The sequence below is a fragment of the Populus nigra genome, chromosome 17 (genome assembly GCF_951802175.1).
Source record: "Populus nigra chromosome 17, ddPopNigr1.1, whole genome shotgun sequence".
NCBI classification, from domain to species: domain Eukaryota; kingdom Viridiplantae; phylum Streptophyta; class Magnoliopsida; order Malpighiales; family Salicaceae; genus Populus; species Populus nigra.
In genome coordinates, this window is record NC_084868.1 from 7,839,803 (window position 1) to 7,852,619 (window position 12,817).

General features: G+C 32.8%; 1 protein-coding gene across 4 annotated transcripts; it reads left to right on the forward strand.

Moving 5' to 3' along the window:
- The first annotated feature begins 955 nt into the window (after positions 1-955).
- On the forward strand, positions 956-9,045 carry LOC133677357 (WRKY transcription factor 44-like). 4 transcript variants are annotated; one of them, XR_009835743.1, is made up of 11 exons: positions 956-1,286; positions 1,375-1,472; positions 2,533-2,953; positions 3,033-3,164; positions 3,277-3,989; positions 4,287-4,445; positions 4,804-5,222; positions 5,389-5,550; positions 5,878-5,959; positions 8,241-8,308; positions 8,799-9,045. XR_009835743.1 is itself a non-coding variant. In XM_062099351.1 (7 exons), exons 3-7 carry the CDS (start codon positions 2,735-2,737, stop codon positions 4,988-4,990), a joined length of 1,410 nt encoding a protein of 469 aa, XP_061955335.1. In that variant the 5' UTR covers positions 956-1,286; positions 1,375-1,472; positions 2,523-2,734; the 3' UTR covers positions 4,991-5,354. The 4 variants fall into 4 exon arrangements, 2 of the variants coding, with proteins under 2 accessions (XP_061955335.1, XP_061955334.1); XR_009835742.1 differs by lacking the exon at positions 5,389-5,550; XM_062099351.1 differs by lacking the exons at positions 5,389-5,550; positions 5,878-5,959; positions 8,241-8,308; positions 8,799-9,045 and having other exon boundaries at positions 2,523-2,953; positions 4,804-5,354.
- The last annotated feature ends 3,772 nt before the right edge of the window (positions 9,046-12,817 follow it).

Sequence of the window (12,817 nt, forward strand, 5' to 3'; positions counted from 1 at the left end):
GATAAACAGCATCCACATGTAATTCAAAGAACACTTCATGAGTTAGAGGTGATGGCTCAGTGATAAGAGCTTGAGACTAAGAGATTTGTTCTCTTTGTGGTCTCAGGTTCGAGCCTTGTGGTTGCTCATATGATGACCACTGGAGGCTTAAATGATCGTTAACTTCAGGGCCTGTGGGATTAGTCGAGGTACACGCAAGCTGGTCCGGACACCCATGTTAAACTAAAAAAAAAAAAGAATACTTGAGTTGGGGAGTTCAAAACCTTATGGTCATTGAAAACTTTAGATGTGCATAAACCGGTTTGGATACCCACAATAATAATATATATATATAAAAAAAGAATCCCACTTTTACTCACGTATAAGATTTTAAGGTATAATTGCCATAAACCAAGGACAAATGATATCACAACATGAACCCGAACTCTGTTGCTAAGCTGAACCAGTCGAGACATGCATGGTAGATACGGGAAAATAGTCTTAAATTACACCATAAACACTGGGACCATTAACACATGTGCCAAAAACTAAGCAGTGATACAGCGGCACATCTGCCTAGATATAAGATTTGCAGTCCGAGGAGTTTAGAGTATAGAAAAGTCCCCTTCCACGAGGTCAGCATCAAGTGGATTACACACTCCATGGATGAAAGTGGGCTTTGCAAGTTTTATTCGAAGCAGGTAAGCCTTGGAGATGGAGCAAACAGCGAATAGTCAAAGCAGAAAATAGAGACAGGTAGCTGGCAGTACCATCAGCTCTATAGTATCGAGCCGATTCTCTTCACTACACAAAACCCTCTTAAAATAAAACATAATCCATAAAATAAACATCAAACTAAAGAACCAATCAAATCACCATGCGACAATTCCATAATGCTAAATGCTGTCAGAAACTATATATATATATATATATATATATATAAAAAAAAAAAAAAACTGTGTATACTCCGAAAATAAATATATGAGTAATAAAAAGTTGGTTGGGATTCCCCGCATTTTCCTTCCTGCAACAACTTCTTCTTGTGCCCAAATTGCCACACAGTGTACTTGCAGAAGAAACAAATTAACCCCCCTCCCTCTCTCATAGCTTTCTAATAAGGGAACTGTTCATTGTGTTCAACTACCTTGTTAGCTAGCTATTCAAAAACTAGACAGAAAATTGTGCTTTTAGCCGAGTAAAAGTGGTAGAATAAGAAGACAAGGCGATTATACTAGATCTCTAGTAATATAAGCTGAAAGAATAACTGTTCATGTGTTGAATTGTGTAGAAGATTTCTTGTTTCCAAGGTCAAGTTCTCTCATTATGTATAACGTTTTCCAGTTTCTTTAAAAGTTAGATAGTTTTCTCACAAAATTCTTGGTTCTGCAAATGCAGGGTTATAGATTGAATAATGTTATGAACTGAGATAGTAGTAAATGAGATCTTGTGGAAGCATAGAAATTCCTTACTAGCTCTTACTTTTTCCCTTTCTGGTTAGTTTCCACTTCCTCTCTCTTGTTTGCCTTCTTTTAGCTAAAGCCAGTCTATGGTTGGTGTTCATGTTCTTTGTTCTCAAGATTTCTGGGGTTTGAATCTTTTCTGCATACCCTTTAAGTACTAATTTCTGGCTATGTATATTTTTTCTTAAATATTTATTTAGTGTTAGAAACTACACTGGTTTTAATGATACTTTCATTACAATAGTCGAATACTATTGTAATTTCTTTTGGGCAGTGCTTGTAGAAAGGTCTTATCTTTTTGGGTCCTTTATCCTTCTCTGTTGAATAGGGGATTTTTCTTTCTTTTTCTCAAGAAAAAGAACGAAAGCTGGTTGTAAATTTGACAAATTTGAGAACCTAGAGATTGTGAGCGTACCCATGTCCAGATGATCCATGGTCATTAGTGGAATATCAAGAGTAACTAAATGATACAGTCTAACTGTAGCGAGTAAAATTGCAAAATGAAGCTTATTTTCTTGACATAACAATAATTTGGCAGTCGCCGCAAAACTTTTACCTGAAGTTTACTTTATGTTGATGGAAAGCATTGCTCTAGCAATGCACAAGAAGTTCTAAGGAGAATGAAAAGAATTTATTTATATTTTTTTTATGCAACCAGAGACCAAAGTTTTATTCAACGACATTTTGAAGTCCTGATCTTTCAGAGGGATTTCTTAGAGATTCTTTTATATTTAATAATTGTGTTGGACATTGCTCATCCAATCCACTCGCAATGTTTTTTGTTGTGAGTGTTGGATTTTGCGAATGTTTTACTTGCTGAGGTCCTCTGCAAATTGTTTTTTTCTTTTTCTTTTTTATTCGGTCACTTTTCATTCATGTTTTGATTGGAAAGGAATCGTTTACTGTGGAGTTTTTTGGGTAATTATCCCTATGTTGTTCCACTCGCATAAAACATTAGTAATGGAAATGAATAATCAAGAGCTGCAGAGAGATTTTATAGGACTAGTAATTTATGGCATTGCTCTATTCTTCCCCCTTGTAAATTTAGTCTTCATTTTATACTTGCCATTAATATAATCCCAGTATAATGCAGGTCTGAGAGGTTGTCCCAGCCAACAGAAGCGATTTCTTAGTGTCTACAAATCAACTTTCCATCTCTGCAGCTTTTGTTACATTCTGTTGAATGTGGATTGAGGTTCAAAAGATAGGACTTCCAAGCTCCCTTGATCTTGAAATGGCCGTTTCTTACACGTTTACCAGTAAAATGTAATTAATATTCCAGATATTTATTGAAAATGGAGATCAAGGAATCAGAGAGGGTGGTTATAGCTAAACCAGTAGCTTCCAGGCCTAGTTGCTCCAAGTTTAGATCTTTCTCAGAGTTGCTTGCGGGTGCCATCAATACTTCACCCTCTACTGATTGTTCTGAAATGGCAGTTGCTGCCATTAGACCAAAAACTTTGAGGTTTAGGCCAACGGTGAATCGTGCTCCAGGTGCATTGGTTTCTTCCCAGGTGATCACATAGCTCTTCTGAATGCTCTCTCCACAATGAATTCTTGCTTTCTGATCCTTATGTTCTTGGACACTTTCAGGTTGAACTCTCTGGAACAACACTTAGCAATTCATCTAATAGAGTTTCAAGTACTGATAGCAAAACCACTGTCATATATAAACCACAGGCAAAGTTTGTGTCGAAGGCAACTGTTTCTCTACTGGCGAGTATGGTGAGTGGCAAAATTCTACCACCAGTTGTAACTTGTTCTGCCATGGTAATCTGGCAACTGGTTGTTGTATTTTTTTTCTTCATATGTTGATGCAAGAATTTCTTTTGACCAGGGGAACTTCAATACCAATTCACAGCAAATGCTACAATCAGTTGAGGCTCGCCCTCAGTGTCCAAAACAAAATAAACAAAATTTCTCATCCCATCTAACCTCAAATCTTCATCAGAATATTCCATCCCATGCAGTATTGTTGACATCTCAGAATCAGGAGGATCCAAAAGCTTTATCACATGCATCTAACGGGGACAGGGCTTCATATGATGGTTATAATTGGAGGAAATATGGGCAAAAGCAAGTAAAAGGAAGTGAATATCCGAGGAGTTACTACAAGTGCACCTATCCAAATTGTCCGGTGAAAAAGAAGGTCGAAAGATCATTTGATGGGCAAATTGCAGAAATTGTCTACAAAGGGGAACACAACCATTCAAAGCCTCAGCCTCCTAAGCGCAACTCATTAGGAACACAAGGATTAGGAGCTGTATCTGATAGCAATGCTCAAGATAGGTACACCACTCCCTTATGGAGTAATCAACTCATTGAAAGAAATGAAGGCTCTGAAGGTAGAGAGGAAAATCAGGTCGAAACAGGATTACAGGTGCATTCAATTTACCAGGGTAAACCTCCGCCATCTTGTGATCGTGCTGGAACTGGATCAATTAATGCTGGTGCGGGAACTTCTGATAACTCATGTGGTCTCAATGGGGAATGTAATGATGGAAGCAAGGGATTGGAGGGAGACGATGATGAACCTAGAAATAAAAGAAGGTAAGAGATAGAACACTCATGAATAGATTTGAAAATCAGCTACTATAGAGGTTCACCTCATCGTTAAAAAGAAATGAATTCACGTTCACTTTGTTGCTTTGTGCTGAATCGGATCATCTCAAGGAATAATCCAAGTTTATTTGCTTGTTCCTCCAGCCCTGCTCACCCTTACCTCATTACATGAATCCAATAAGCTTTTGTCATGGCCTGATGGCTTTTTAATTTTACTATACACATCACCCTTGAAATTATCTTCTTGGTTCTTATGTAATGGACATATATTAATTTTTCTTTTAGGAAAGCTGGGATACAATCCAATAAAGGTGGCATATCAGGGGAGGGCGTTCAGGAGCCCCGTGTAGTGGTGCAAAGTTCCACAGATTCTGAGATTTTGGGGGATGGTTTTCGCTGGAGAAAATATGGGCAGAAGATTGTAAGGGGGAATCCATATCCCAGGTTGAGACATTAGACTTGCTTGAGATATGAATTGCATGCTGATTTTCTGCTTCTCTGATTCAATGTTTAATGCGGCCTTTAAAAACCTTTGGAAGACAAACGTTTTTGGTTGTTTTGCAATATTTCATGAATCCAGCATATTTGCAACATTGATTTAGCATTTAGGTTCTCGTATAACTGCTACAGTTAAGTTGTTTCTGACTGATTGTTCCCCACCTAATATCTTTGAAATTTGAATTGAGGATAACACATTATCCTAATGTTTTACAGTATATTAATGAATTTGTTGCTTTTTTTTTTTGCTTGTGAAAACTCTTTTTTTTCATCGCTCACAACACATTTTAAATCCATCTTGCAGGAGTTACTATAGATGTACTAGTCTCAAATGCAATGTGCGCAAGCATGTGGAAAGAGCATCAGACGATCCAAAAGCTTTTATTACAACATATGAAGGAAAACATAACCATGAGATGCCTCTGAAGAGTACAAATATACAGCCTTTGAACCCTGATCTACAGGCACCTCCTAGTAGAGACAAGCTGTGATCTCAACCATGGATGGGCGAAATCTCGATGCTTGTTCTGTCCCAGATATCAAAAAGAGTTCAGCGCACAAGAAGCTAAATAACACGAGCAAATAGACAATAAAAAACAAGAACATAGCAGTTTCAGTTCTGGAGGCTTCTTCGTGGTGCTGGTTTTGTGTTGGTGACGAGGATTAATATCGAAATGGCTGTCTCGTTTTCATTATCCTTGCTGGCCTATCTTAAGCTTACGAGTACATTTCCCTCTCTCTCAGTTATTGCCTTGGCTAATCCTGTGTAATATATACGCCTGTTTAGCTTCAGAATAAGTTTTGAAGGAAGTTTAACAATTTTCAGGCGCATAAATATTTTGATACTTTTCTCAATAGCACTTGCTCATTCTGATTTCATTGCTTGTAGACCTACAAAGAATATGCTAAAGCTGAATAGGATGTGAAGATGTAGTATTGGATTATAGTACAGCAGTTCTTAAGCACACGCCAACAATGAAATGTTGCTGCCATGGAATTACTGAAAGAAAAGAACTGATTCTTTTCCTTAGCCACTGTCTAGCTAGCTGGGGTATTAACAAGGCCAGCGTTTTTTGATATATTCATGACCAGAACTGCTCTTGTACATCACAAATCTTAGTAGCTATATTTTGCTTTCAAAATATCAATCCCCATCACGTTTCCAGCTGATATATATATATATATATATATATATATATATATATTAGGAGAAACACCTGGTCGTCTGGGCCCTTTGTCAATTTTTACTCGTCTCTCCATATTTTCCTCTTTCTTTTTTTCACTGACATCAATGATCTTGTACAGAAATCAACACTCACGCATAAAGCTAACCACGGTTAAATTTTCTTACAAGTTAAGCATCTTAACTTTTATGCAGGCACAAATTAAACACTCTTGCATTGCAGAGAGCTACGAGCATTGTTACCCTACAATGGCGGGCTACGCTTCATCTTTTCAAGGTAAATCTTCCTACGTAAGTCACGAGACAAATCACTAAACGCTCTATACGCAAACACCCAATTTGACAATAAAAAGATGAAAGAACATCGTCAGAAATTCCATATTGAACAGAGGTTATCTTCAATTTCACATCCATAGACAAATGTGCATGCAAAACCTTCTGAATGGACTAAAAAACGAAGATAAAATGAGCTAAATGAGAATGTCTAGAATAGTTGATATAACCATCGTCACGAACAAGACTTATTATAACCATATTATAGTAGTTGATATAACCATGCAGGTTATGTATGATTAATTGAATTTGATCCAAAATTAACTATGACAAAGGTTGTCTAGAGTTTTATAGGCCTATACACCTAGGAGGCAAGTCACAAGAAGTTCTATAGCCACAAGACTCCAGCAAAGGTGTATGAAAATAATATGCCTCAAGTGGTAGAGCATATTCTAACGTATAAACACAATAATATTTTTTCATGATTGCTTAAATATTTTTTCAATATTATCCTTCCACATTTAGTTTATTTAAAATTAGACTTGATAATTTATTTTAGTTAATTTCATAAAAGTTCTCACAATGTCAAAAGAAAGTTTTGGCAATAAATTGATGCAAAGTCAAATTCAATTTTCTTTTTTATGAAACATAATTAAGACTCAAGGGGACTAAAATTAATGCTAAAGCAAAATCCAAGCTTCTTTTTTTTTTTTTCATTTGTATCTAAGGCGTGTTTTTTACTTTTTTGATCCCCAAAGTTTTTTTCATTTTATTTTTAATCTTTGTTTTTTTAAGTTTTTATATTTTGATCAAAAACTTTATTTTGTCTATGTTTTAATTCATGAGATAGAGAAAATAAATGCGGGATCATTGAAAAACAAGGGATGGGAAAGAAAATCACTAGTTTGTAACATTTCGATGATTAAATGAGTTATTCTTAGTGTTCATAGGTTTCATTTCACGAGAAAAAAAATTTAAAGGTGTTTTTTGTCTCTCATCGTATCAGAAAAAATAGATTGGGATTGATAAAGAAAAAAATTGGTTTAATTTTATATTTTGTTTTACCAATTTTTGGATGTTTTGGGCTAAGAAATTGGTTCATTGAGGTCCTAATGTTTTTTAGGTATTTTTATATTAAAATAGGTTGGATATAATTTTTTAGATTGAAAAAGACTATGCTTGATTTTTTTACCACATATCTCGTAGTCAGCTCTTAATATGTCATTTTTTTTTTTAAGATAGGAACAAAAAAAATATATAGATCTGGCATGTGAGCCTTAGCCTCCTTATTTATGGGTCAAACATTCAGGCTCATTCACCTAACCTGTTTTGCTTTTTATTATATTATTTTCTTTGAATTTTAATTTAAGTTCATTAAAATTGATTGATTAAAAATTTTATTAGAGGTTTTTGTATTGAATATCATTCATTTTTTATTTTTATTTTTACTAAGATCATAGTTTTTTTTATTATATTCATGAATGCTTTTTATTATAACCTTTCATGATGTTTTTATTTCTTTAAAAAAAAAACTATTTGATTACTTTCCTTTCTTTTGCATGCTTATTTTTATTAGTGAGTAGTTAAATAAAAAGATAATTTTAAAAAATTAAGTTGTTAGACCCAAATGGGTAATGTGTTTGGAGTGTTAACTCAGGATAACATAATTATTTTAATATTTAAAAACAATGTTAAAATATCATCACCTTTATTCTTTTTAAAATCTAGTCGAATTTTTTTAGATTTTTATTAGTTTGATCAAGCTATATTTTAATTCATTTAGTTCATCAGGTTATAAAAAGTTCAACTCCAATCTATTTTAGTTTAAAACTCAAGCTATCATCCATTTTAATTTTGATTAAAATTCATTAAAATATTAATAGTGCCCGCAAATACTTGTTTTTGCTATTAAAATTAAGGGTGTGTTTGACTTAGAGGTGTAATGATTTTTTTGTTAAAGGCACAATACCTTTTAAGCACACATCATATCTCTAAAAACTATAAAAACATGATTTTTACTCAAAAAAACACAAACTACCTCCAAGCCAGACACCCTCTAGCATTTCATCCAACCCACGATAATAGAGCACAAGTAAATTAACTATGATGGTAATAGTAATTTTTATCTTTTAATTTTTTATAACCTGTAAGTTGCATCCGTACTTGCCCTTAACACTAACAATATAAGTGCAGGAGCAGCACACTAACATTGAAGTAATTTAAAAATACAAAGGAAAACGATGAAAAGACTATTTAATTTCTTTTGTTCTCTCAATTTTCTACAGCTCCACTATGAGGTCTCTCCCGATCTGGATTTTTTTTTCTGCAACTCAGGCTCAGCGACTATAACTCTGTAAGTGGCTCTCCTTTCTATGTTTTGTTTATGTTCTAATTTTCTCAAAGATTTAATATCTTGATATTTGGTTTAATTTTGATTTTCTCAAAAAAATCTTGTGGATATGGTAATTTGTTTTTCAGTCGCACCTATACCTTTTCTTTTGTTTTTATTAATTCGGAGGATTTGTAGCTTGGAAACTTGGTGGACATATGTAAAGATCTACATCTTACTGCATGTAGTAATTTGATTTATTTATTTATTTATTGTTTCTTTTCCTATACTTGTTAAGTATGGTGATATGTTTAGATGTTGAGTTAATCAAACATCATGGAGTACTTGTCAATCAAACTTGAGCATGTATATTTGAAATCATACAATTCACTGTTTTTATTAGGCATTTGTTTTAATTTACTTTTGAAATAAGCAAATTGTTTTATTTTTTATTGTGATTAATCTACTTATCTACAAGATTAATTCTTGAACTAATAGTGATGATATTTTTTAGGTTCACTCTATCTTGAAGTTTTAAGAGCAGAGATGGGGAAACAAAGAGCTCTAGATTTTTTTTTTTAAGAAATTAGATGTTGATCTCCTAGATAGCAATGTATTAATTTGTTGTAACTTCTACTCCAAACATAACAACTCCTCCTCGAAATCTTGATGAAATAACTCTTGAATTTGAGGAACTCGATGAATGTCCATCTAAAAATCAAAAAATTCATCCTGGAAAAATGAATGTTACTTCTTTGGAATGTGATCTCTTTATGGCTAATTAATGACATGGGATATTCATGTTAACCAAAGAAATAGAAATTTGTTGTGCATATCTTAAAGTCAGTCAATTCCAACCTATGCGTTCAAGGTATCCTTTTTCAAAACCATCATTGATTTCAAGCTTCTTGGTTTAAAGCATTTTCAAGTTGACTAGAGTACTCAAATGTAGGGAAAGTTATATTTTATCTACCGTGCTGCCTTTTTAGTAAGACAACAAGTAGGATTAGATGCTTTTGTATTCACAGTCTTTGTTAATTGAAGGATGGTAAATGATGGGATTTATTGTCCTTTATTGAGTCATGTTAGGAAGGAGAACTCGCTACATAGAATTACAATGAAATGTTGTGAAGATTTAATGAGTCAATCATAAGATATTCACAACTTGGTAGATATATAAAATAGCATCACAAGAAGTTGAGAATAATTGTCTACGCCCTAGATTGATATCTTTTGATGGCTAGCTTTCCAAGTATGTGCCTTTAGAGGCCATGATGAAATACATGGTTTAAAAATAGAGGTAATTTTATTGAACTCTTGAACCTCATAGGAAGTCATAATGATAAGCTTGGTGGGCTTGTTCTAAAAAATAATCCCCGTCAAAATGCTAAATATACTTCTCATGGAATTCAAAAGGATATTTTGAGTATCTTTGCTAGCAATGTATGAAGGGTGATTCGTGATAAGATTGAGGATTCAAAATTTGTATCATTATTGAAGAAACTGGAGATGAAGCAAAAAAGAAACAAATGGCAATTATCTTACGATTTGTTGACAAAGATGGTTTTATTCAGGAGCATTTTTTCTATGTTGTGCATGTGAAAGACACCATGACATTAACTCTAAAACAAAAGGTGTGCAATGTTCCATCTTGTTACGATCTTCTAGTAGAACATATTCGAGTTTAAGAATATGATGGTGTAAGCAATATGTAAGGTAAGTGGAATAGACTTCAAGCTTTGATTCTTAAATATTGTCATTTTGCTTATTATTAATATTGTTACTGCCTATAGAGAAGTAAAACTTGTCCATCAATTTTTTTTCAAGTTTGACTTCTATTATTAATATTGTTGTTAGTTCATGTAAAATAAATGATGAGTTGCAAATTTCTCAAGCAATAAAATTACAAAAGATGAAATAAAGACATGAAAATGAGTTATCCAAGTTGGTCCCTTACAATGACTTGGCAATACTCGATGGAGTTCTTATTTTCAATTAATTTGTAACTTTTTAAGGATGTTTAGTGCAACTTATAAAGTTATCAATAATATCTCTAAAGATGGAGCAAATTATTCTCGACAAGGTGATACAGAAAGAGTTTATTTGGCATTAACATCTTTTGAATTTGTTTTCATATTGCATTTGATAAAACAAATTATGAGAATTGCTAATGTTTTGTGTCAAGCTTTGCAGTAACAAGATCATGACATTGTTAATGTCATAAGTTTAATTTCATCTACAAAGTCATTGATTTAAAAGTTACATGATGATGTTTTAGAATCTTTCCTTCAAAATGTCAGAGTTTTATGTATAAAATGATATTGATATTCTTGATTTGAAAGCACAATATACAAGAGCGCGTGGCAAGTATCATCATCAAAGTAAAGTTCTCATAACTTTTGAGCATCATTTTAAAGTTGATATATTTGTAGCTGCAATTGACTTTTAATTACAAGAGTTAAATGGCAGTTTTTATGATCAAATAGTTGAGCTTTTTATTTTAAGTTCAGCATTATATTCTCGTGATTCTTATAACTCATTCAATGTTGATGATGTATATAATTTGGCTAAAAACTTTTAAGCCAAGGATTTCACTGAGTAAGAGAAACTTCATTTCAGATTTTAATTGTAATATTATAAGCTTGATGTACCAAAACATCTAAAGTTTTAGAAATTGACTACTCTTTCTAAACCATGTAGAGCAATGACAACTTCTAGAATATTAAAAGTATAGAGCGAGCTTTTTCTATAATGGAGTTGTGAAAATAAGGCTTCCTAACAAAATTAATGATGATTTTCTTGTTGATAATTTAATTGTTTATATAGAAAAAGACATTGCTATGAGCTTCGCAACATATATGATTATGGATAAGTTATATACTCAATAAAAGATTATCGATGATGACTTAGTTTAAATTTCAATTACCTTTTTTTTATCTTTTACTTTTATATCCATATTGAATATCTTTAACTTTTTGCTTTTATTGGAATGTAATAAAATACCGAATATAAAAAAATTAAAAATTTTATTTTATTATAATTATTGCATCCACCATGATTTTAGAAGAAAATCTTAATATGTGCCTACCATGTCTTTATATGTCACAAAACATAATACTAAAAAAAAAAACATCTTTGTTGAGGTCTTAATTAAAGCAAATACAAAACCATCTTTGTTGTCATTGTCAAAAACTTGTTTCATTCATGAACTCCCACTAAACTGCAAATAAATCCATTCCTGCCGATATTTAAAATAAAAATGCCAAAACAAAACTAAGAAGTTAAATTAAACACAAGAAAAGAAACTTTAAATGTCATGGAGTTGAACTTATCATGATTCAACCTCCAACGTACGCCTGCTCAACACCTTCCTTCACACATATAATTCCATTTCTACCGCCCATAGCTTTCTCTTTAATTTTCACGTAACATAAATTTAAAAATAAAAATAAAAGCTTGACCGACTCAAGGCCTAGAATGATCTAGGTTAAAAAAATAAAAATAAAAGGGGATGACAGAGAAGGAATTGACAATTATGCACCGGAATAAAATGCAGTCAAACCAGCAAAAATCTACGAGTCATAAAGCAAATGCACATATAAGATGTGAAATCATAGAGGTCCTCTGTATAGCTTCTAAAATAAGAAATGGAGATATAAAGAAACGTAGATCATTGCCAGTACCCCCACTGCATTAACGTCTGTTGCACGACATTGCCCTTAAATTTTGTTTGGTCCTGATGTAATTGAGTAATTAACAAGTAAAAAATTAGTGGACATCATAATTAGAAATACAATATTTACTAAATATATCGTGCTTGGAAATAGTAATATTTACTAAATATATCATGCTTGGAAATAGTATGTTTCAAAAAAACAACAAGGCGAAAGATGCTGTTTCATCTTTCAAGCGGTGTTTTTCCATCAATTTTTGATGTATATAGTACTAATTTAACAAGAAAAAAAAACCCACATATTTGGGCAGCGAGCGCTGGTACACGATTCAACTAACTTGATTAGTTTTGTCAGCATCAGTCCAATATCCATCAGGTTATGTTTCTATAATCTTAATATTTATTAAAAAAAAACCTCAATATGTAAATTTTGTAAGCCATTTGCACAGCTTCTTGTTTTTTAAATTATAATGTTTTTTTTCATTAGCATATATATCTAATTTATCTTACCCATATCTCAACTAATTCTTTATATTATACAAACCTCCAATTACCCGAGGTTTTACAATGTTGTTTATTGCTATTATTGTAAGTAGCAGTTAGGTTGATTCGAGTGTCATGATCTGTAGTTTATGTATCGGAGAAGAAGTACACTCCATTATATAACCTAACATCCTTGAGATAGAAAACGCAAAATTCATTAACCTGATATGTTGTCAGCATCATTCTTATCACCTAATTCTAGTGCCCATAAGAAAGGCCTGGTATATCATCGCCTAAACTATCTTCTGTGGAAGAAGAAGGATGCCTCGGATTCTTAACTGTTAATAGGAAGCAACAAATTCCGGCGAGCAACAATA